The following is a 25,023-nucleotide window of genomic DNA, read 5'->3' as shown; positions in this document are numbered from 1 at the left end:
ACTTCTTGAACCACGACTGCACTGTATGTTCGTTAGCAGTTCCTGGGCCAGATGCGTTGTTGATGTTGCGAGTTGTCTCTGCTGCTTTACAACAAGAAAATTGCTCGAGGGAAAGCCCTTGGAGTGGCAGAGATGTGTCTGTTTGTGAGGTGCTGGGAGCACTTTCCCAGGGCTCTGGGCTAGGAAGGCGGTGGGTAGGTGCCTACTCACTTACCCCTCTGGGGCCCAGCGTAGCATGGGGCTGCAGCAGCAGTGGGTACAGGAGCTGTAGCGGGAAATTGCTCAGGAGAGAAGTCAGTGGGTCCTTGGAAGCAGTGATGGACTGTGCGGCCGGCCCACATCGAGAAGATGAGCCCAGAGGTGGTGGAGTCCAGTCCCTACAGGTGACCCTGAATCGTGGGTCAGAGGCATTGAGGGGGACGAACGAGGTTTCCATGCTGTCAGGAGTGAGGCACTCCCCACGTCCTGCTCACACCAACTCCTGCTACCCTTTTCTCGGTTTTGTGGGGTGGGAGATGGATCCCATTCCCATGTGGTCAAGGCCACGTCTTATTACTTGTCGGAAGATGTTCTTTCTCTTTTTAAAAAACCCCAAGTGAGTCAGGCATTTGGTGCTGCTCCTGTGCCTGCTGAGTGTCCAGTTTCCTGCCGCCTTTTCCTCTATTACCCACCTCGCTCTGCATGAGACTGATTAGTAAGAACTTTCAAAAGATGACATCAGACCAGGCGTAGTGGCTCATGCCTGTAATCCTAGCATTCTGGGAGGCCGAGGCGGGTGGATTGTTTGAGCTCAGGAGTTCGAGACCAGCCTGGGCAAGAGCGAGAGCCCGTCTTTACTAAAAATAGAAAGAAATTATATGGACTGCTAAAAATATATATAGAAAAAATTAGCCGGGCATGGTGGCGCATGCCTGTAGTCCCGGCTACTTGGGAGGCTGAGGCAGGAGGATCGCTTGAGCCCAGGAGTTTGAGGTTGCTGTGAGCTAGGCTGATGCCATGGCACTCTAGCCCAGGCAACAGAGTAAGACTCTGTCTCAAAAAAAAAAAAAAAAGACATCAAATGTAAAACTGGCTGAGCATAAACTTCGAAATTCATAAAGGTTCCTCGGAGTATCTTAAATGGGGGTGGGTCAGGGGAGAGCGGGGTGAGCCCTAATCTGAGATATTAGGGTGCTCCTTAACATCTCAAATAATTCAACATTACCAGGCCTGGCCGCCCCTCTCCCTTCTCCTTTTCTAAGAAGGCTTGTTGATTCAGGAGGCGGACTGCAGTGCAGTGGTTGAGGGTAAGGACTCTGGAGCTAGACTGATGGGATTCAAATCCCAGGTAAACTTAGGCAAGTTCTCAACCTCTTTGCTTCAGTTTCTCACCTGTTAAATGGGGATAGTAGTAATATCTATCTCTGTCATAGTTGTTAAGATTGAAAAAGTCAGTATACGTAAAGTTCTTGGAGTAGCGCTTGTACACAGTACGGCTTGCACAAGGCCTTATCGCGTAGTGTATTTAGTAGCAAGCAGTTACCGAGCTTCCACTATGTGCTAAGCACTTCACATGCTTGTCTCTGCTCACCACAACACCGTGAGATTGCTACTGTTACTTTACCCCCACTTTATAGGTGAGAAAATTAAGGCTGAGAGAGCCACTTCAGGTCATAGAAATAGTGAATAATAAGACCTGGACTTACCAGGTTTGTCTTAATCCAAAATTCACAGGGAACTGTCTCCCCAGTAAGAATAAATAAGCCATTAGGTAGCGTGGCTAAAACCTGGATGGCATTAAAGTAGATGAAGTAGGGAAGATGTTATTGTTTCTCTTTTCCTTTAAAGACCATGAGAGTTTTTATTTTAAAAGAGTTTTAGTAGTTGTGACATACACAACTTCAGTGGAACTTTTAGGGTGCTTTGTTTTAACTGTATTGCCAAATATGAAGGATTTAAAAAAAATCGCTCGAATTTGCTTTTTGTCTAACATCATTTTCATGGTCTAAAATAAATATAAACAGCAAGTAATAAGGCAATAGCAAAAAAAAAAAACAGTGAAAAATACGCATTTAAGTGATGGATAACATAACCACATTTATTTTTAAGAATGTTTTCCAGTATCAAATGGCAAATTTCAACAATGCTAAAAACCACAGTTACTTTTGCACCAACCTAATATTTGTGTGTAGACTGTTTCTGAAAGGTCATCTCGCAAACCTATTGTTGATGTTTATCTCTGGGGAGGAGGGGAACTCGGTGGCTACGGGAGAAGAACAGGAGGAAAATGGCCTCTTCACTTGACATCCTCCTATTTATTTCTGTATTTTATTTTCTGGAGACAAGGTCTCTGTTGCTCCGGCTAGAGTGCAGTGGCACGATCACAGCACACTGCAGTCCTAAACTCCTGGGCTCAAGCGACCCTCCCGAGCAGCTGGGACTACAGGTTTTCACCACTGTGTCCAGCTAATCCGCCACTGTCGCCCAGGCTGCTCTTGTCCTCCTGGCCTCAAGGGATCCTCCCACATCGCCCTCCCAAAGTGCTGGGATTATTGGTGTGAACCACTGCACCCAGCTGTATCTTTTTAGAGTGCTTGGATGAAAGAACAAAGACAAATGAAGAGGCAAACCTTGTTTGCCTTTTTAACAGCTTTATACCCATTTAAAGTGTACAAATTAGTGGTTTTTAGCATGTTGACAGAGTTGTGAAACCATCACAAAAGTCAATCTTACATTTCCATCACCCCAAAAGAAACCCCATACCCATTAGCAGTCACTCCCCATTCCTGACCTGTCACCCCTGGTAACCTAACCTACTTTCTGTCTCTCTGGATTTGCGTCTTCTGGACGTTTCACATAAATGAGATCATGAGCCCAGGAGTTTGAGGTACAGTGATCTTTTGTGTCTGACTTCTTTCCCTTAGCACAATGGTTTTGAGATTCATCCATATGTAGCATGTACCAGTAACCCATTGCTTTTTGTAGTCGGAAAAGGCATTTTATAGATAGACCACATTTTGTTTATCCGTTCACCTGCTGATATGCATTTGGTTTGTTTCTACCTTTTGACTATTGTGAATAATGCTGCTTTGAACATTTGTGTACAAGTTTTTGTATAGATGTATGTTTTCTCTTGGGTATATACCTAGGGGTGGTATTGCTGGTTCATATGGTAATTCTGTGTTTAACAGTTTGAGGGGCTGCCAAACCTTGTGGGATTTTTTGTTTTTTAGACAGGGTCTTGTTCTGTCACCCAGGCCAGAGTGCAATGATGTCATCATAGCTCACTGAAACCTCCAACTCGGGGGCTCAAGTGATCCTCCTGCCTCAGTCTCCTGAGTAGCTGGGACTATAGGCACATGCCACCATGCCCAGCTAATTTTTCTACTTTTTGTAGAGATGGGGTCTTGCTGTTGCTCATGCTGGTCTTGAACTCCTAGCCTCAAGCATTCCTCCTGCCTCAGCCTCCCAGAGTGCTAGGATTACAGGCGTGAGCCACCATGCCCAGCCCAAACTTTGTTTTTTAATAGAAAAAGTCAATATTGTAAAGATGTCAGTTCTTCCCGAAATTAATTTATAAATTCAGTCCAATCTCAAGTAATATTCTAGTGGAATTCCTTTTTTTTTTTTTTTTTTTTTTTTTTTGAGACAGAGTCTCACTCTGTTGCCTGGGCTAGAGTGAGTGCCATGGCATCAGCCTAGCTCACAGCAACCTCAAACTCCTGGCCTCAAGCGATCCTACTGCCTCAGCCTCCCGCGTAGCTGGGACTACAGGCATGCACCACCATGCCTGGGTAATTTTTTTCTATATATATATTTTAAGGCTGGACGCGGTGGCTCACGCCTGTAATCCTAGCACTCTGGGAGGCCGAGGTGGGTGGATCGTTTGAGCTCAGGAGTTCGAGACCAGCCTGAGCAAGAGCGAGACCCCATCTCTACTAAAAATAGAAAGAAATTATATAGACAGCTAAAAATATATATAGAAAAATTTAGCCAGGCATGGTGGCACATGCCTGTAGTCCCAGCTACTGGGGAGGCTGAGACAGGAGGATCCCTTGAGCTCAGGAGTTTGAGGTTGCTGTGAGCTAGGCTGACGCCACGGCACTCACTCTAGCCCGGGCAACAGAGTGAGACTCTGTCTCAAAAAAATAAAATAAAATATATATTTTAGTTGGCCAGATAATTTCTTTCTATTTTTAGTAGAGATGGGGTCTCACTCTTGCTCAGGCTGGTCTTGAACTCCTGACCTCGAGCGATCCACCCGCCTCGGCCTCCCAGAGTGCTAGGATTACAGGCGTGAGCCACCACGCCCGGCCTTCTAGTGGAATTCTTTATCATTGGTGTCATGATTCTAAAGTTCTGTATTTTAATTTTTTGCAATGAGTAATATTAGTTTTATAATTAAAGAGCCACAGAAGCATTTGTATTTTTGGAAAATAAATTTTAAAATTTTAAATAAACTATATGGATGAGACAGAATAAATTTAGATGAGGCAAATGTTTCAAGTAAAATGCCATCTGTAAAGTTTTAGGCAGTAGACCGATTAACGTAGCAAAGTAATTAAAAGAATACAATAAGGACTGTTAATGTCTGAAATCTCACTGATGGGTCATGGGGTGTTTTCCTGCTTGGGAAGTAGGAGTAGGAGGATGTTAACTAAAAAGAGCACAATTCCAGAAAAAGTTGGGTATGATATCAGCCATTTGTGAGACACATTTTTGAGAAATTGGTACCAGATGAGCCAAGTGTGGGTTTAAAATTGGCTAGCAATCCATGTTTATGACCCTAAAGGAAATTACTGGTGAGTCACAAATTTACTTTTTTCATCAAGACAGATGACAATTTGTAATTGTACAAAATTATACCTTCCTTCTAAATGTATTCAAAGAAACTCTACCACTTGACTTTTTCTCTCTTCCAGATGTCTACTCTGAAGGCTTGCAGTTTTGCTCTGGCTAAGCTGGGCCATGCAAATGACAGAGTCGTTGTGCTGGATGGTGACAGCAAGAACGCTAGTTTCTCTGAGATATTCAAGAAAGAGTACCCTGAGCGATTCATCGAGTGTTTTATTGCTGAGCAAAACATGGTGAGTGTGTAGCATCTCTTTCCGGTCTTCTTGCTAACTGTCAGTGGCCCACAGGACACAGGAGGCCCACCCTGCATTACACTTTTTCTTTCCATTTATCAAAGCAAAGGGACTGGAAAAAAGTCTCCAGGGAAACAGGAGGCAGGTCTGCTAGGAGGGGCATGGTAGACTTCTCAGCTCTCTCCGCAGGCAGGCCGGGGGCAGCAGGTGCCCCAAGCTCCCTAGTGGCTCTTTCCGTCCAGTCCAGCCCATAACTAGGCAACCTGACAACCACCCAGAGCAAATAGGTTGAGGAGCCACAGGGAATGTGTTTTTCCTTTCTCTACTGCAGCACAGGGCCTAATACATTATAGAAATGCAAATGTCACACCAGTTGCAGTCTCAGGAATACCAGTAGTTAGAGCTGGCACCTTGCATAAAACTGTTCTGCTCTTGTGTGCCTCAGTCTCACCTCAGAGTTGTATTAACGCAGAGAGTCGCTCTTGTGCGTGCACACACGTCCGACCCTCAAGAGAGAAGGGAGTTAATGCAAGTAAACCTTTGACCTCTAAAGCTCTGTACCAGCATGATGCCCGCCTCCTGTCTTTATGTCACAGAGGCCAAAACTGCACTGGGTACCTCAGTGATTTTCTTCTGGCCAGAAAACCAGAGGCCAGCAGGTGTCATGTGATCTGAGATATTAAGATTGGCTAGCAATCCTTGTTTATGACCCTAGAAGAAATTACTGGTGAGTCACAAATTTATCATCAAGACAGATGACAAATTGTAGGTCTACAAAATTATACCTTCCTTCTAAATGCATTCTAAGAAACTCTGCCACTTGACTTTTTCTCTTCTTCTAGGTGGCTACTTGGAAAGCATTTGGTTTTGCTTGCAATACTTTATTGTCCAGCAATACTTTACTTGGAACAAGTAGTATTTAAAATCTTTTAAAAATTAGTTCAGCATTTAAAAATTAGGGGATTTGCATATAGAATCCAAATTTCTGGATTGTCTTGAAAAATGGGAAGGACTGCCACCGCAGGCTGGCATTGCCTCCTAATGCTGGTTGACTGGAGCCAAGCAGCAGCCCTGCTTAGATGGGCACTCACAGCCAGTGCCTCATTGGTGTTGAGATTTAAGCACCCCTGTTCAGTAAAGTGGGTCATCACGGTTGTAAAATATGTTTTTCTGTGGGTTTCATTTCGTTTTGAATGGGAATAATGCAATCCATAATTTTCTGGACTGACTCTCCTGTCAAAAAGTTGGCTCCCCAAGTCATCGACTCCTTTAGTCAACAGCCATATACTCTGTGCCTGTTGATGTGTTCTCACACTTGGAAGAAAACTCGTAAAAAGGGGGCCAGCAGCTAATATTTAGTGCCATGCCGAAAGAGGTAGCTACAGTAAGTGCATGACAAGGGACAATCAGGGACAGCCTCTCAGAAGAGGTGACATTTAAGCTGAGACTCGGGTGACAAGGAGTCAGTCGTGCACAGATGTGGGTGTTGGCATTCCCAGCAGAGGGCACAGCTACCTGTGAGGCAGGCCCAAGCTTGGAGTGTCCAGGGAGCGGACGGAAGGCCGGAGTGGCAGAAGTATGACGAGTACAGAAGGAAATTGGCTTGGAAACGTCTCCAGAGACCAGATCATACAGGGTCTTAGGGGCCACTTGCACATCTCGGCTTCTCTTGCAGTTTGCCAGGAAACCTTGCAATATGGAGAATGGCTTTGTCGGGGAAGGGAAGGAGGTGAAGGAGAGGAGGGTGGCCTGGACCAGGGCAGTAGCTGTGAGCTTGGGGAGAACCAGACTTATGGCAAACTTCCTTGGCATGAGAGCTGGCAGGATGCCCAGGAGTTGATGTAAGGGCAGGAGCCAAGGTTGGTACTGGGTGTGGGCCAGGATGCCTGGGTGAGGTTGGCCTCACCTCTTGAGATTGAGAAGACTGGGGGAGGAGTGGGTTTGGGAGGACCATCAGGAGCTCTGTTTGGACCCAGAGGGTCAGAGTATCTGCTAGGTGTGCAAAGGAGGAGAGTACAGTGCTGTCAGGTAGGTCAGCCAGAGATCAATTGTCCTCAAGTGTGTCTGCTCTCCAAATCACTGAATGTGTTTTTCTAAGCTACACACCCTTTTGCCTAGTTTTAAGCTAATATCTAAATTTTCTTTTTAATTTTTTGTTTTAGCGACAGGGTTTCATTCTGTCACCCAGGCTGGAGTACAGTGACACAATCATAGCTCACTGCAGCCTCAAACTCCTGGGCTCAGACAATCCTCCTCCTTCAGCCTCTGGAGTAGCTGGGACCACAGGCATGTACTACCATGCCCAGCTAACTTTTTAAAAATTTTTTGTAGGTATATGGTCTCATTGCATTGCCCAGGCTGGTCTGGAGCTCCTGGCCTCAAGCAGTCCTCTCACCTTGGCCTCCCGAAGTGCTAGGATTACAGGCATGAGACACTATACCCAGCCCCTAACATCTAAATTTTTTTTTTTTTTAAGAAAAAGGGTCTTGCTCTGTCATTCAGGCCAGAGTGCAGTGTTGCAATCACAGCTCATTGTAGCCTCAAACTCCTGGGCTCAAGCGATCCTCCTGCCTCAGCCTCTTCCAAGTGACTGGGACTATAGGCATGCACCACCATGCCTGGCTAATTTTTTTATTTTTATTTGTTTAAAGATGAGGTCTCCCTATGTTGCCAGGCTGGTCTTGAACTCCTGACCTTGAGTGATCCTCCTGCCTCAGCTTCTCAAAGTGCTGGGATTATAGGCATGTGCCACCAGGCCCAGCCAATTTTTGATATTTTATATTAATACTCAAATCATTCAATTAAAGATTATGGTAAGACTCTTCTTTTGTCAGAAATTAAATCCCCTTTTCTATTTCAATTCTTATTTCCATTCCATTTCCCCAGTATATCTTTATGCATGAAAGCCTTTTATCAATTGTCTGACTTTCTTCTCTGCAACAAAAATATGCATGTAAATTGATAGCTTTTTTCTTATATCCATAGGCCTCTGAGCATTAGAATTTTTTTCTTATTGTTATGGCTATTATTAGTTTTTGTATCAGTGAATAAACTTGTAATTTGAATGTGATGAGATTCAAAACAGATTCTTTTCCTGTTTAACGGTGTAAGTGCTAAGAGAACTTATTCACGTAATAAGTCGATGGGAAGGGAAGTTTTGTTGTAGGAATGTCACTCAGTTCTTTGAATTCCTTTCCATTTATAAGCCAGAAATCACATAGTGATTTTTTTCCTTTAAAGTTGGTTAGAAAAATTATTTGTAGACAGTTTCATTAGATTCTCTTCTCAATTTTGTTGAAAGAATCGGGAACCACCTGACTTGCAAAAGTACTTGTCATCTGATGGTTTCTCCTCTTCACTTTCTCAGTATCAGCGTGATTATTTCAAATTGTCCCGTTGGGTTCCATGTGGAGGTTTTGCATTCAGGGACGTTTTCGCACTGTGAGAGTGGGGTGGGTGAGAGAGTGCCTTTGGAAGTTAGGGAGACAGTGGGAAGGAGCACAGGCCTTCTCTGGGGCAGACGAATGCAACCAAGTTGATATGGACGGAGCAGGGGGTCTTGACTTGGAAATCATCCATGGCCACATCCCCCTTGGAAAGTCTTGGTTTATCCCTGAAGAGGCTTATACTCTGGTTCGAAACCTGCTGGAGATATGAGCCTGGAGTTGTAGGGGAAGGTAAGAAATAGAGATACAAAGTGGGAGGCATGACCAGAATGCAGATCAGAGTGGCATTGGGCCAGATTTGACTTCCCAGAGCCAGAGGGCAAATGGGGAAGAGTGTGAGCGTGGAGCCCTGAGGGCCCACCCCAAAGGCCTGTTGGGAAGAGGCACGCAGTCCAGCAAATCCAGTGAGACAGCAGGACTAGACTGTTGCAGTGTCATGGAAACCTGGAAAAGCAGATGCTTTGAGAAAAAAGGGGTGAATTATTGTGCTTACTGCTGCTGAGAGGTCAAATAAGATGCCAGCTGAGGTCAGGGAACCTCTTGCGCCTGGCAGCTTTGAGGTCCGTCATGGGGTGGCAGCCTAGATGAAGGAGGCTGGGGAGAGAGTGGAGGATGAGAAAACAAGGACGATGACTATAGACAGCTTAACGGGAAGTTTTCTGTGAAAGAGAACATAGATGCAGGGCAGTCTCAGGAAGAAGGTAAGGCAGCGGTGGGAGAGTGCAGATGAAAGGTACTGGCGTGTATTTAAATGGCAACAGAAGGATCCAAGAGAAAGGGAGAAAAACCAAGTTAATATGAGAGGGGAAGGGGGACTGCACGATTGCAGATAACTTTGAGAAAGCAAGAGAGGGATGAGATTCAGGATGATCAGTGGGCACATTGGGCTTAGGGAGGTGCAGGGAGGGCGGGTCAGTAGTGGACAGGGGCAGATGGGCAAGACTCCATCCCCAGGAGATACGAGGCGAGGGTACCGTCTGAGCAGGAGGGGGCAGGAAGGGGTACAGAGGGCCTGAGAAAAGAGAATGGCAGGGAGGCACACTGGAGCTGCAGAGCGGTGTGGCAGTGCAGAGCAGGGGTTATTATCATGGGGACCGTGTAGTCTAAACCAGGGGGCGGGCGGGGCCCAGGGCTTTTCTGATCCATGTTCTTTGTGTTACAGGTGAGCGTGGCACTGGGCTGTGCCACCCGTGGTCGGACCATTGCTTTTGCTAGCAACTTTGGTGCCTTTTTGACCCGAGCATTTGATCAGATCCGGATGGGAGTCATCTCTCAAACCAACATCAACCTCATTGGCTCCCACTGTGGAGTATCTGTCGGTAGGAGTTCCGTGGGCCATCTCTTGATAGCCTTCCGCCTTTACAAGGAAGGGTTCGAATGTGGTTGGCGGAACCGTGAACTTCTTACGGTTCCATAAAGTTTGATTGTTCATGACTTTTTTTTACAAAAGCCATGTTATATTTTAAAAGGTCAGATGCTCTGGGAAGCTTTTGAAGTGAATCTTTTGGTGCTGCTGTAGAGTGCCTCCCTTGCACCAAGAAGTAGTCTGTCCTGAGCGTCCTTACGTACTGGGCCATGTACAGGGGATGATGAGGGCAGCAGCCCCTCCCGCCCTCACTTTGGTGGCAGTCTAACTGGGGGTGGGCAGCGTGGGCAGAGGGAAGAGAGGAGAATTCCGGCTGGTGTGGGGCCTGCTCGGATGGCATGGGGGCGAGGGTGACCGCCAGTGCCTTCCTGCTTTGGGCAGTGGGAACCCTTGGGGAGCATGATGCAAGGGAAATAAGGCCAACAGCAGCACTGTTCCAGGAATGCTAACCTGGCGGGCGGGCTAGAAGAGAAGCACAGGAAGTAGGGAGGCCAGGGAGGGGGTGGGAACAAGGGGTGTGGCAGCAGCAGGGCAGAAAGTCCAGGGTGGACCTGAGAGAGTCTGACGGAAGAAGTAAATGTCGCTAGCAGATGGAGGGCCTTGAAAAGCCAAAAACAGGTCTCAGGGGTTTTCTCACCTGGGAAATGTCAGGGAGTTGAGTTCGTGAGCGACAGCGGTGAGGACACGGGAAAGATGAGCCATCTGGCGGGCCTGTGGTAGGCAGCTCAGCGGGGTAGACATGGCCGCTTACGCCTGCTACTGGAATGCTGCAGGTGCACATGAGGGAGCCACCTGAGCGACTCCCGGGGAGAATTAGCTGGAGAAGATGGCTCTAGATGGCTCTGGGAGTCACGGCCATCTGGGTCAAGCTGAAGGCGGCACCCAAAAGGGTGTTATGTTCAACTACTTTGAAGGCCTGGAGAAATGAAAGAGACCACTTGGATCTGCCAAGTGCAGTCTCTTGATGGAGAGCAGAGAAGGAAGGCCAAAGCCTGAGCGGACCCTCCAAAGGAGGGCAGGGCCAGCGGCCCAGCAGGGCCGACTCAGGCCACCCGTGCTCAGTGAACTTGGATAGTAGCACTGAGGGATCTGAAAGGCCAATCAGGAGCCTGACCTGAGGTGTTATGGTACGATCTCAAGGGAAGTAGGCCTGTGAAAGCTCAGTATGAATTATAACCAGTTCAGTCGGCACCACAATTGGACCGTACCAGAGGACTGTGCCGTGGTTGGGGTCACCCACACCAGTAAGAGTTACTGCTTCTCAAGAGTGAGTGGGAGGTGGAGGGCAGGTTCCTGGTGGGGTTATGCTCATGTTTTTGTTGGACTGTGCCTTTCTCAGGTGAAGACAGCCCATCCCACATGGCACTGGAGGATATGGCCATGTTCCGAGCCATTCCCAACTGCATTATTTTCTATCCAAGCGATGCTGTCTCGATGGAGCACGCTCTTTATCTGGCGGCTAATGCCAAGGTATTTTTAAGGGGACACTGGTTCAGACAGAAAATGCTTCTGGGCTCTGATACTAGTTTGATAGCAATGATTGGATTTTTTTTCTTAGCACAAAAGTGAATTCATTATAGAAAATTTGGCATTAGGATTCTTTTTAAAAATGCAACCGTTGCAAAAACAGGTGAGTATGCACACAAACACATTTGCTTTGTATCAAACAGTACTTTCAAGCAGAAGGATACTGAACAAAACTGACAGCCTGTATCTGGGCTCAGCACAAGAAACAAGGACCACTCTGGGTATTCTAAACAAGAAGAGGTTTAGCAAATGTTGCTTATGAAGTCGCAGTAGTGGGCTACAGGCAGGATCCCAAACTATAAAGTATTAACCCACCAGTGGAAAAGCCACTTCTGAGGCCACTGCTTACTGGGCGTGTTAGACTTAAGACACACCCTGGTTGCTGCAGACAGGGATAAAGAAGCCACTGTTGCCACTGCCTTTTGACATCCAGGGAGCTGGAGAGTGGGTGGCAGGACGCTACTGCAGACAAAGCCCAGGCCCGGGCCCTAGCTCGCCCTCAGAAACAGCTGAGAAGGGCAAGAGTGTGGCCTCAGCCTTGCTTTTCCTCCTGAGATCTCACGCAAGGGCACCAGAGGGACAGAATTAAGTTCCTATGCAGGACCTAGCCACAAGGGACAAGCGAGCGCAGTCTTTGCCTTTCCAGCCTCTCCAGCTAACGTTTGCCGTGGCGCCCTCGCCACCCCTGTGCCTCACCCGTGCCCCTGCGCAGGTAACCCTGGGCACAGTTGGGGCAGCTCTTGTGAGTTCCCAACCTAAGCATTTGCAACACATACGGACAGATGTTTCTTTGATTTGTTTTATAAGTAGGTTCAAACTGTACTCATTATTCTGTACTTGCTTTTTTACTTACTACATCTTAGAGTTTGTTCTGTTTTATGATTTCATGCATGCCACAGGATTTCATTTCTAGAAAGATCAAAGGAGGCAAATACGATACAGAAATGAGAGTACAGATTGCTCATTAGGGGTGGCCAGTGACTGAAAGAGGCTTCTGGGCTTGGGTGATGATGACGTGGTGACGCCTTTGTCAGAGTTTATGAAGTGCTCCACATAGGACCTGAATATTCTTTTATACTAAGTGTTTGTGTTCAAGTTGATAACAAAATGTATTTACATCTTCTCATTGGGAAAAGGGCAAGTCATTTCGTATTTAGATATTTAAAGTCTTTCTAAAGATAAACCATTACAACGGGGTATTGTGGTAAAAATTCATTTTTAAACATTGTGTTCTGGGCTTTCTAGTCAACATGAGTCAGTGCTCCTGCCCTGACGTTGTGTCCTGTGGAGACAGAACAGGTGGGTGTGTACGTGGGAAGTCTTTCCCGGGCCAATAGACGTGGTAGTGCGGTGCGCCTCGCACTGAGGGCATCTGCTAGGTTCCTGCTTGGGCTTTGCCTGGCATGATCAGATGACGTGTGACCTGTTTGCCAGTGGTTGTAGATGCTTGTCCTTTGCTCCAAGGTGTACGCTTTGTTTTTAGTAAAAAGAACTATTCAGTCCTCCTTTCCCCCACTTGTTTTAAGGTCCTTTAGTTGGAAATTTATAGTTTGATTTTCTAAACTGTGGCTCTGGTTTTCATTTCTACCCCAGGGAATGTGCTTCATTCGGACCACCCGTCCCGAAACGGCAGTTATTTACAACCCACAAGAAACCTTTGAGATCGGACAGGCCAAGGTAAGGGCTTCAGTCCTCCAGTGTTGTTTGGTATCATTTCACGCGAACAGAACTGTTCTAAATATCACAGTGAAGGTATCTCCACAGTCGAGGTGTCGTCCATTCTTTGCTCTGCTTTTTTTAAAAAGTAAAATAAACTGTGACCTTTACTTGCTTTTCCTCAGGAAGGAACATTCTACCAATTTCATCTTGGCCTGAACTTTTCTTCTTTCTGAATGGAGTCACTTTTCATTGAAATCTTTTTTCTTTTTTTTTCCTTCCTTTTTTTTTTTTTTTTTTTTTCCCGAGACAGAGTCTCACTCTGTTGCCCAGGCTAGAGTGCCATGGCGTCTGCCTAGCTCACAGCAACCTCAAACTCCTGGGCTCAAGTGATCCTTCTGCTTCAGCCTCCCGAGTAGCTGGGACTACAGGCATGTGCCACCATGCCCGCCTAATTTTTTCTATATATATTTTTAGTCATCCAGCTAATTTCTTTCTATTTTTTTAGTAGAGACAGGGGTCTCGCTCTTGCTCAGGCTGGTCTCGAACTCCTGAACTCAAATGATCCACCTGCCTCAGCCTCCCAGAGTGCTAGGATTACAGGCGTGAGCCACCGCGCCCGGCCTTTGTTGAACTCTTAAAGATAAATAACAACAACAGGAAGCCACTTGAGTGTCTTGGCTGTAATGTATCATAGCTGTTTTCAATGAATAAAAGATCCCTTAGGTTCAGATTTTACAGATCTAAGGCCAGGCAGAAAAGGGAACATGGACCATCTTTCTACTGGAAATTCTGTGGCCCTGAGGTTGGTCTTGCACATAGGGTATAGACTCGCCTGCAGGCCTGCTGATAAAAACTGGCATTGCTGGCACTTGCAAGCTCTGGTGAGAAGCTCATATTGTCAGCCTGGCCTGTAGGTGTGGATCAGAGAAGGTAAGCAGCTCTCTCAAGGGTTTACAGCTTGTGAGCACCAAAACCTGGATTCAGGCCCAGGTAGTGAGCCCAGCCTCTCTGGGCCTGCCCACCAAACCGTCCCCCTCCTGCTCTGCCTGCTTGTCAGGGCCATGTGTAGGGAAAGCCAGAAAAGTCTATGGAGAAAATAAATGACTCTACTCACCACGTAGAGAGTGGGACTTACAGACATTTTGGCATATTTTCCCTCCTGCTTTTTCCGAGGCATATATGTATATTTTATACAGTTGCGATCATACTGTGTGGAAAAGTGTTAAGTCCTGCTTTTATCTTAAAAGCATTTTATAATGCCATTAATATTCTTCTTAAATATGTGAAATACCTATAGCTACTCTTGAAGGAGTCAGCAGTCAGCATCCAACTTGATTGCTAAGGGGTAGGCTGCTCCAGAATTCATAGTCACTAGTGGCTCTGAATGGCTATAGTGCCACAAAAAAGCAGGTATTTTCCGGAACTGTCCGCTGTGTGCCATTAGGTAACCAGAAAATAACACTGAATGCAAAAACTTTAATGTTCACCTTTAATGTTAACTATAGGTTCTATTTCTGTGGGGAGAGTGTCTTGACATTTATATGGTTTGCAGAGCTTTTTCATTTCTCTCTTGTCTTCTTTTTCCTCATATTTTCCTTCTCCTGAAAAAACAAGTAAATTTCATGATGATGTCAAGGATGTGAGTTCAATGTGTGTGATAATGTGCATGGCATGGATAATTAAGGACTGGGTTTTGCAAAGGGGACATAGATGTGTGTGTATGTATATGTGCATTTACGTTTATTTTTAAAGGCTAGGACATTCTCAAAGAGTGGAGAGGCTTAGAAACCCTGACTGTTTATACGATCAGCAATGGTTCTTAAGCTACAGGGAAACCTATTGAGAGAGATGAAATGAAGAATAATTGCATATGCCTTCAGGGTGGCTTTGAAGACAACAAAACTGTATGAAATAAGCCTGGGAACTGTCTTTGTTCGCAGCATAGTAAGTTGTTGAGAGCAAGGGCTTTGACATCAGCCCTGTCCTGGGCCAGTTCCTCCTGCTCTGAGATTCACTTTTCTCAGCTACAGGATGGTCCTACTACTGATAGATTTTACAGGGAGACTGAGGGTTCTCAGAGCTTAGGCATGCAAGACGCTTAGCACACAGCACGCTGCAAATGCCCAGCGTGTTCTCTATTAACTTATTAGTTGTTGGGGTCCAAACTGTGTGCATGTCGCAGTAAGCTCTCAAACCAGTCCAGAGGCTGTACATTTCCGAGACCCCTTGGTGGGTGTGAGGCAGGGTACTTATCTGTGCTCCAGGGCAGATGGGTGGTACGATTGCTTCTGGCCCTCTGCGTTTTTAAGCCTAGTTTGAAATCCACCTTCTTTGTTAAAGGGTCATTTTGTGTTTCTGTTATACAAGAATTTAGTGGCTCACGCCTGTAATCCTAGCACTCTGGGAGGCTGAGGTGGGAGGATCACTCAAGGTCAGGAGTTCAAGACCAGCCTGAGCAAGAGCAAGACTCTGTCTCTACTAAAAATAGAAAGAGATCTGGACAACTAAAAATAGATACAGAAAAAAAATTAGGTGGGCATGTTGGCGCATGCCTGTAGTCCCAGCTACTTGGGAGGCTGAGGCAGGAGGATTGCTTGAGCCCAGGAGTTTGAGGTTGCTGTGAGCTAGGCTGACGCCACGGCACTCTAGCCTGGGCAACAGAGCAAGACTCTGTCTCAAAAAAAAAAAGAATTTAATCTCGAACTCACTCTAAAGCAAGAGGAAAGGCAGATGAATTTGTAAAGCAGATGTAAAATAGGTCTTATAAAAAGAGTGTGTCCTGGCTTTTAAATGCATCTGATTTTTTTTTTTCAGAGACAGGATTTGCTCTGTCGCTCAGGCTAGAGTGCAGTGGTGTGATCATACCTCACTGCAACCTCAAAGTCCTGGGTTCATGTGATCCTCCCTCCTTGGCCTCCCAGAGTGCTAGGATTACAGGCATGGGCCATCGCACCTGGCATGATTTTTTTAATAGTGAATTATTAAGGGATGAAATTGTTAGGATTGGGGAAGAGCAGTATAGCAGAGCACCATGCCCCCTACTTTGAGATGCGCTCTGTATGAAGCAGGTAGTAACCACAGCATTTTGTTTTGCTGGTGCTACACCAGGTTGTCCGCCACAGTGACAATGACAAAGTCACAGTTATTGGAGCTGGAATTACTCTGCACGAAGCCTTAGCAGCTGCTGATGATCTTTCTAAACAAGGTGAGTTGGTTATGTCTGAACATTAAAATTCAAGCTGGGGAGAGGTCGGACTTCAGCTAGCTTGTGTGCGTTGATCAGTCGTTTTATTTTTATCCTTATATATTCTTTATTCTAAGTTTGCATCATATACTAAGCTAGTTATTGCTATTCTCCAGATATTTCTATCCGTGTCATCGACCTGTTTACCATCAAACCCCTGGATGCTGCCACCATCATTTCCAATGCAAAAGCCACAGGCGGCCGGGTCATCACAGTGGAGGATCATTACCCAGAAGGTGTGTGTGGGCATCGGGCACAGTGTTTCCCTTGATTGGAGACGTGCCCTGCTCTCTCGGGCATCACCTGCGGCGGCCCTGCCCCTCAGACAGCATCCCTTCAATTGTTGCTTTCTGCAGGAGTAGCGATCTAGGGGTCTCTCTGCACCCGCCTGAACTGGTTCCCTAAGTGTGGAGCCGCGCTCATATGCATTTGTGTGTCCCCGGCAGACTGCACAGTGCCTGGTCACCAAGGGGGTGCCCAGGGGGGTCAGTGGCAACACAGAGGAGTGGCTAAGTCAGCATTGTGGGTAGGAAGGAGTCATGAAAAGCTTTACAGTTTGAGTTTTGAATGATTAATAGTTTGCCCCCACCAAAAAAAGTGGGAATAGTGCCTTACAAGCAGAGAACAGGGCAAACACAGGAAAAGAGGATGCCAGGGAGAGGGAGCTGGGTGATGTTTGGGTCTGAGAAAGTTAAGCAGGGCAGACAGTGTGATGCAATGAGGAACTTCATCCTGTGTCACGGGCCCCAGGACCGCACTCATGGTGTGTGATTCTCTGGAAGGACTCACAGGACCTGGCACACAGTCACGCCACAGCTAAGGTCGGTCACAGAGAAAGGGCACGTGGCAGGACCTGTCGGGGCAGGAGCCGCAGGTGGAGTTTGGAGAAGCCCTGCCTTAGGCTTCCCCCTCCCTCCCCCTCCCACATGAGGGGCACAACAAAAACACATCCCACATGGACTGTGTTCTGCCCAGGGATGCCCACTAGACACTCAGGACCCCAGGTTTTTATCAGGGTCTGGTCATGTTGGCAGCTTCGGCCAGGCACGTACCAAAAATTCCCAACTCCCAGCAAGAAAGCAGGTGCTTGGCATAAACCACACATCGTTTGTATAAACATTCCAGGTGCAGGGCCCGCCGTCATCAGTAGAGAAAGTGTCACAGCAGTGGAGGGAACTTGCACCAGCCAAGGGCCAACCCTGCGAGCCAGCGGCCTCAGGCCTGCTGGTGACTCTCTCCTACACAGTTCATTTGTTGGTTTTAACACATTAATTGCCATGTTAGTTGTATTTAACACACTAGTTTTGAGCGTGGGGCCTCGTGAAGTATATGTAACTCACACATCTCTTCACCTTAGGAACCTCAATAACTATTTTTCAAGTTGCACATAACTCAACGCACAGAAAACTAAAAAAATAACAAATTTTTTCATTAAATTAGAAAGGATCATTTTGTTTTCAAAGTTTTTATTCTCTTTTCAAAATAAAACACTGTGGCCCCAAGGAAAAACATTTTTTCCTAGTGTGGCAGTCAGTGTGTTAATCCTTTTCAGGTCCCTGACAGCTTTAAGAACCTAAGCTCCCCATCCATGGAGCCCAGGTCGAGAGCAGCACCTGCTGTAGGTGGGGGCGGGGGAGGGTGAGCAATTTGGAGACGTGCACTTTAGAGTAAGAACTCTTCAGGCCAGTCTGAGAATGACTGCTTACATGTATCAATGACTAGTGAAAAAATTTTCCCCTGGGAACCAGCAAACTCAAAAGCCTCTATATGATGGGGCTTTAAGGCTAACTAGCCACTTCCAGAAAAGATCCCAGTGTCTCTTGCTTCCCCAGGCGGCATTGGGGAAGCTGTGTGTGCGGCCGTCTCCAAGGAGCCTGACATCCTGGTTCATCAGCTGGCCGTGTCGGGAGTGCCTCGGAATGGGAAGCCGGCTGAGCTGCTGGATATGTTTGGAATCAGTGCCAGACACATTACCGCGGCCGTGAAACGCATTGTAATAAACTAAAACGTTTACCTTAACAGCTATTCTTGTTCCAAAACCACCATTTGTAAACACATACTGTTTTGTTCTGTTCAAAAGCAAAGCCTGATAACAACTTTTCTTCATTCCTAATTCAGAAATTCAAGTTAACTACTTTTCTTTTAAACTGTAACTGCATATACAAATGTTACCGCTTTCTTATCATTAGAGGGAGTAATAAGATTTTAAGTGACAAAATAGGTAACAAAGCAACCACCTGATACTAAATTTTCTGACGAGACTACAGGTAACTGGTTCAGGGATCAATGTGTAGGGTACTAGTTTCTTAAATGTGTGTTTCCCTTGCAAGCAGAGAAAACGTAACTTTTACAGCGCTGTAGCGCCATGATACATACTGCTGTTCCCAGTTTGAGATTCCATGCGCTGCCTTCCTACCTGCAGCTTCCTGGGTGATGTGTGCCTGCAGTTGCCCTGGAATTTCCTTCGATGTTTGCCCTCATCTCCCATCCATGGTTCGGGGGCTGTGAGGCAGCAGTGAAAGCTGTTAGGATGTCCCGTGCTGCCTGTGTTGACCATTCTGTGAAGAGATGAGAGCACAGCTAGTTGTAGTCTCCACACTGTACTGTTGAGTGTTAATAAAGCATCTCAAAACCAGCTACTTTGTTCAGTCTGTGCCTTCTGTGCAATTCAGTTTCTCTGGGGTAAAGTCCAAAACAGGGAAGGGGCTCCTATCTAAACCAGAAGGAAAGAGCCACGGCCCCAGCAGTAAGCCTGGACAAGGATAATGGGCTGCAGAGGGACCACTTGCTAGACAACAGTGTACGGCCCGAAAAGCTACCCCCGAGCCAACTCCTTCCTGTCATCTGAGCACATAAATTGTGTGGCTGGAATACAAGAAAAGTACCAGCCAGATAAAGGTGGACGTGAGCTTCGAAACTAAATTTAGAATTACACTGGAGGCCGGGCACAGTGGCTAATGGCTGTAATCCTAGCACCCTGGGAGGCCGAGGCGGGAGAATTGCTAGAGCTCAGGAGTTCAAGACCAGCCTAAGCAAGAGCGAGACCCCGTCTCTACCAAAAATAGAAAAAAATTAGCCAGGTGTGGTGGCCCATGCACCTGTAGTCCCAGCTACTGGGGTCGGGGCTGAGGCAGGAGGATCCGCTTGAGCCCAGGAGTTTGAGGTGGTGGTGGGCTGACGCCACAGCACTCTGGCCCAGGTGACAGTGAGACTCTGTCTCAAAAAAGAAAATTATACTAAATGTGCCTGGTATGTCACATTCCTTTTTATTGCCTTAATGAAGTGGTCATCAGGGTTCTTTGGAGCCATGACCGGTTTGTCTCAGGGCTGTTATTCTAGAATGTGTGGGATAGAGATGGAAGAACGAGCCTGGGACTCGGGAGTTTTCAGGGCCTACGTATTCTACTCCTGCCCCATTTAAGTTACAGGTGTCCTGGCCTGTAAAATGAGCATAACTGCTCTGCTTATTTCATAAGATTTCAAAAATTACTTTGGAAAAATAGTTGATACTGAGTGTAGAAAATTGGGAAAATGCAAATAAGCAAAAAATTTATTTTGAGGTAATCAGTTTCCCACACTCTACAATTCACTCATTTAAAGTGTACAATTCAGTGGTTTTTAGTAGTGCAACCACCACCACATTCAATTTTAGAACATTTTTATCACCCCAAAAAGAAACCCCGTGCCCATTATTAGTCACTGCCCATTCTCCCTCCCCTGCTCAAGCCCCTGGCACTTACTGATCTATTTTCAGTCCCCGTGGATTGACCTCTTCTGCATAGTTCATGTAAAGGGACTCATGCCACTTAGCAGAGTGCATTTGAGGTTCAGAACCACATTCCTTTTTCTGGCCACATATGTTCCATCGTATGGATCTAGCACATTTTAGCTGTTCATCAGTTGATGGACATTTGGGTTGTTTCCACTTTGTCTTTTGTGAATAGTGCTGCTCTGAATATTCATACATACAAGTTTGTGGGCAGATGTAGATTTTCACTGCTCTTGGGTCATATGGCAATTCTGTTTACCCTTTTGAGTGCCTGTGGGGTTTGTCTAAAGTTTTGTGAGGAGTAAACGAGACAATGACTGTGAAGGTGATCTGTGATCAGTAAAGTGTCATGTACTATAAGGTAAGCCATTATTAACAAACCAGAACATGGGTGACCGTGCTTGCTTGTATTCAGATGTAAAATGCCAAATTTGGTGATATCTACACCAGAAACGGTGCACACAAATGCACTGTGGCAGCCTAAATGGAGCAACAAATATCCATGATAAAAGTGCAATCCAAAAATGCAGGAAAGGGCCCAAAAGCCTCAACTCAGGCCCCTAGAAGGTTCTGAGCAGAAACGGTAGGAAAGTTAAAAGTAATGGGGCACAGGAGCCATGATCACCGGAGGAGAGGGAGCCCTCTTGCCAGCTTGGCCTGGCTGTAGCTTCTGAGTAGCCAAGGTGTCACACTACAGTGATGCAGGCAGGGACATTGCAAACTTGTAAGAATACTCAGGAACACTCACTGAAGGATGCCATGGACCCTGGCCTCTGGGGCCAGCCTCCTCACCCCTGAGACTTAACTAACATGTACGTACTGCTCTGATTCCCTCCCATGGAAAAGCCACCCAGCAGGGACTCAGGTGCCCAGGTGGTGTCCCATGGCTGGCTTTAATCCCCAAACCTGCTACTTGTTGGCTGTGGGGCCTTAGGTAACCAGGAAATCCTTCTTGCCTCCGTTTTTTCATCTGCAAAAGGGGATGATGGTGCTGATGATGGTGTTACTATCTAACAGGGCTGCGGTGAGAATTTTAGAAATGCTGTTGAAATGTCCCCATTTAGGCCTTCCCTGCCTACCTCACAGGTTCCTACTTCGCAGCCACACCCGGGGCCGCGGATACCGGCTGTGCCACCCCATCGGCCTCTCTGCACGCTCCTTCCCAGCATCACTGGGATTATATTGGGGTTGGCAGCGACTCCGACCCGCCTTTCCTCTCCCTTGCCAGCCCTCCTCCTGCTCTGCGGCCCTGGCTGCTCGCCTGTCCCGCCCCAGCCGCCTGGATACCCACCATTGATGCTGCCTCGCTCCCGCCCGCGCCTGCCGCGCCGCCCCCCTGCGGGTGACCGGGACCAAACCACCCGCGGGCAGCGGCCGGGTCACGTCATAGGGTTTTTGTCCCGTCACTCACTGACCCACAGCCAATCAGCGTCGCCCGCGGGAAGGGGCTTCAGCTAGACTGGCAGTGAGGTCCCTGCGCCGCTGGGGAGCCCAGCCACTCGGGCGCTACCTGGCGGGCACTGCACCTAACGGCGGGCTGAACGGCAGTGAAGGGCAGAGGTATGGCCACAGCGAAGGGACGCCCGAGGCGGGTGGAGAAGCGGATGGAGGTGCAGGTGGGGAGGGGGTGGAGTGTGCAACCCAGGCCCTGCTAGACTCCGAAAGCGGAAGGGAAGCCCTGGAGAGCAGTGAATCCCTCACGCTCAGAGCTCTAAAGCAACTGAGCTCTCCCAGGCTGAATTCTCCCAGCATGGCACGCATACCCGAGCAACAACACCCTGGGGTGCCCTGACTTACTAGGGAACATTGTGAGAGGTTCCTTCTACCGTTCCACTATGCTACCTTGCCCTGCCACGCTGAGTCTGGGATTAGAAAATCTCTGGCTTTTGCATTCAGGAAATGTGAAATGATCTCCACGTGATTCCCTATTTGGGTGAGGAAAACAGGCAAGCGGAATTACAAACTAGTCAGGGCATGAAAGCAAGTGTGGACCTGGTGCTATATAGGGGCAGGCATGAGATGCCCTCCCTCCATTAGTGCGCACCTGGAGCGCGGGAGATTGCACATGACTTGCGGGTCTGAGGGCAACAGGTTGTAGTTACGGAGAGTCTCGTGGGTTACGCGTGTTCCCTTACAAGGCTCCTGTCCAGGCAAAGTTGTGACAGTTCTCCAGCAAAGGAACACCAGTCCTCCAGACACAAGAGGTCAAGCCGCTTCCACTGGCAAGAGAGGCTCAGAGGGAGTGGCGGCTTCCTGAGTCTCAGCTTCAGTCGAAGCCAACAAGATGTCCCCATTCCAGGTTCCAGGTCCCAATCCTCCCCAACCACTGCTTACGTTACACATGGGAAATGTGGCGAGGCTGGGGGTTCAACACATTGAGATTCTGGCGCTCACACAATTCAACTTCGTGTGCGAGTGTCAGAACCGTCAGCCCTGCAGGTACAAGGAGTAAGAGAATGTTTAAGGCTGTCCTGGAAGCCCTCTGGTTCCCTTCCTGTGACTTGAGCTGAGAGTTAAGGAACCCGAGGTCAGCACGTCTTTCCTGTACACAGTCAGGTCCACCCCCAGAAGTCATCCCACACCAGTCCTCACAGCCCTCCATGGCCGCCATGACAGTCGGGTGCAGCAGTGACTCGAGCTCCCCAGGCACTGGCTTCAGTTGGCCCATGATCCCCGTCAGCCAAAGGTGGCAGCTGGACTAATTGTGAAGCTGCTGCAGGCCATGGATGACTAGCGCCCCGCTCCCCATTGGCAAAATGCTCAGCCCTGCACTCCAGCCCAAAGGCATGAGCAGACCCATCCAAACCTCCACGTACGTAGGCCTGTCTTCTGGAACCTCCCCCAGGACCAGTTCAGGGTTAATCACGGACCACTCAGGAGACACAAAAACATACCAAGACTCTCAAGACAGGGGACTTAATTTAAGGCATTGTTTACTCGGGGTTTTGAGGGCTGAACATGCGAAAAGGGATACTGAACTGGATGAAGGAAGAAGCTACCACTCCCAGATCAAGGGGCGGGGGAAGAGGTTGGGGTTATCAGGAGCCTAGAAGCAAGCATGAGGAGCACTGAAGACCTAGGGCTCAGATCTCTGAGGAAGGGCTGCTGCCATTTCTCAGGGAAGGAGGAAGCACTATCATCAGCTACGAAGGAGAACAGGCCAGGAGGAAATCTCTTTGGCATCATCTTCCAGATCACTAATTCTCTCTTCACTGGCATCTATTTCTTGTTGACTCCATCGGTCGAGATTTTCACCGTAATGACTACACTTTTTTTTTTTTAATTTTTCTTTTCTTTTCTTTTTCTTTGAGACAGACTCTCACTCTGTTGTCCTGGCTAGAGTGCCGTGGCGTCAGCCTAGCTCACAGCAACCTCAAACTCCTGGGTTCAAGTGATCCTCCTACCTCAACCTCCCGAGTAGCTGGGGCTACAGGATGACTACGCTTTTTGACTTCTAAAAGTTCTGTTCACTTCTTTTTCAAATCTGCCTGCACATTTAAACTTATTTATACCTTTTATTCTTCCTTCCTTTCTATCTTTATACTCTTGTGTCTCAGAGACTATTAAAGACTCGAGGAGGGGCCAGGCACAGTAGCTCACACCTGTAATCCCAGCACTTTGGGAAGGAAGGCAGAGGGATTGCTTGAGGCCAGGAGTTTGAGGCCAGACTGGACAACGTAGTGAGACCCCATCTCTACAAAAAAACATTAAAAAATTACCCGGGTGTGGTGGCACTTGCCTGTGGTCCCAGCTACTCCGGTGGCTGAGGCAGGAGGGTCGCTTGAGCCCAGGAGTTTGAGGCTTCCATGAGCTATGATCTTGCCACTGTACTCCAGCTTGGGTGGCACAACAGAGACCTTGTGTCTAAAAAAAAATTTGTTTTACATAAAAACCGGAGGAGTCCGAGTAGCTTGACATCACAATTACGCACACAATTTGTAAAAGTCCATGAGACCTGCACTCTGATCTCATGAGAATTCAAAGGCAATGTGAATCTCTGTTTGCAAAATTCACCCAGTCGAGCTTGATAGGAGAACACGGGTTCTCTTCCTACCCTCCTCCCTTTCTCATATGGTGGCCCAAGGCCTGGGGGATATTCAGCCAGGCTCCCTCCCACTCCTTACACAGACACACACACACAGACACACACACACACACACACACCCCGTGGGAACCTCGCAGGGAGAGAAGGGGGGAGCTGGAGGCAGTAAAGCATAGTCAGGAAAAGGATCAGGCCCTGGAGGCCAATGTCCTTGGCCCACATCCTGCCTCTGCTACTTGCCATCTAGTGACTCTGAACAAGCGACTTCAGCCTTCTGTGTCACACTTCCCTCGTGTCCTCATCTGGAACACGGGGTAACTAACTGGCAGCCAGCTCTGCGGGCTGCTGTGAGGATCGGGGGGATGAGCGCTGCTGAGGCGCTTGGCAGCGGCCCGGCTCGGAGCAAACATGCCTGGCCGGCACCGAGCATCGTGTCAGCAGGTCCCCGTGCAGTGTCACAGGCCGGTCTGCCCTTGCTCTTTGACCTACCTGCTGAACGTCGAGCATGGTGGCCGGCGCGGTCAACCTGAGGCTGCTGGCCGTCTTCAGCTTTACCTCTGGGAGTCCCGTGTGGCAATCCTGGGGTGAAGTGTCCCCTCTAGGGAGGGCGGGTTTGCTCTGCCGGGACGCCGGCAGCATGACCACACCAGGGAGGCGAGGTGCTCTCTCAGCCAGGGGTTCGCAGAGACACGAAGCTTCTTCCTGCGGCCATGGGAAGGCAGGCCCTGCTCGCAAACGCCCAGGGCACCTATTGTAAGACAGGCAGTTCGACCTCTTGAGCTATTGTGGTGTAATAAAAATAAATAAATAAATAAATACAATGAAAAAAGAGAAAAACGAGACAGGCAGTCTTCCTGGCTTGCTCGCTCAGACCCGAGCTGAGATGGTCCTGCTGCTTTTGGGT

The 25,023-nt window shown here is 47.8% G+C and overlaps 1 protein-coding gene across 2 annotated transcripts in view; it reads left to right on the top strand.

Annotated features, from left to right (window-relative positions):
* Nucleotides 1-18,313, top strand: part of TKTL1 (transketolase like 1) — a 40,527-nt gene extending 22,214 nt beyond the window's left edge. For both annotated transcript variants that reach the window (XM_069463500.1, XM_069463499.1), the window contains exons 7-13: nt 4,902-5,066; nt 9,675-9,831; nt 11,218-11,348; nt 12,999-13,082; nt 16,173-16,269; nt 16,425-16,544; nt 18,141-18,313. In XM_069463500.1, the coding sequence (XP_069319601.1) occupies nt 4,902-5,066; nt 9,675-9,831; nt 11,218-11,348; nt 12,999-13,082; nt 16,173-16,269; nt 16,425-16,544; nt 18,141-18,313 (927 nt within the window). The remainder of the gene's footprint in view (nt 1-4,901; nt 5,067-9,674; nt 9,832-11,217; nt 11,349-12,998; nt 13,083-16,172; nt 16,270-16,424; nt 16,545-18,140) is intronic.
* The last annotated feature ends 6,710 nt before the right edge of the window (nt 18,314-25,023 follow it).

This window comes from Eulemur rufifrons, chromosome 30, assembly GCF_041146395.1.
Source record: "Eulemur rufifrons isolate Redbay chromosome 30, OSU_ERuf_1, whole genome shotgun sequence".
In the NCBI taxonomy this organism is placed as follows: domain Eukaryota; kingdom Metazoa; phylum Chordata; class Mammalia; order Primates; family Lemuridae; genus Eulemur; species Eulemur rufifrons.
This window is presented reverse-complemented; position numbering and strand designations above follow the sequence as displayed.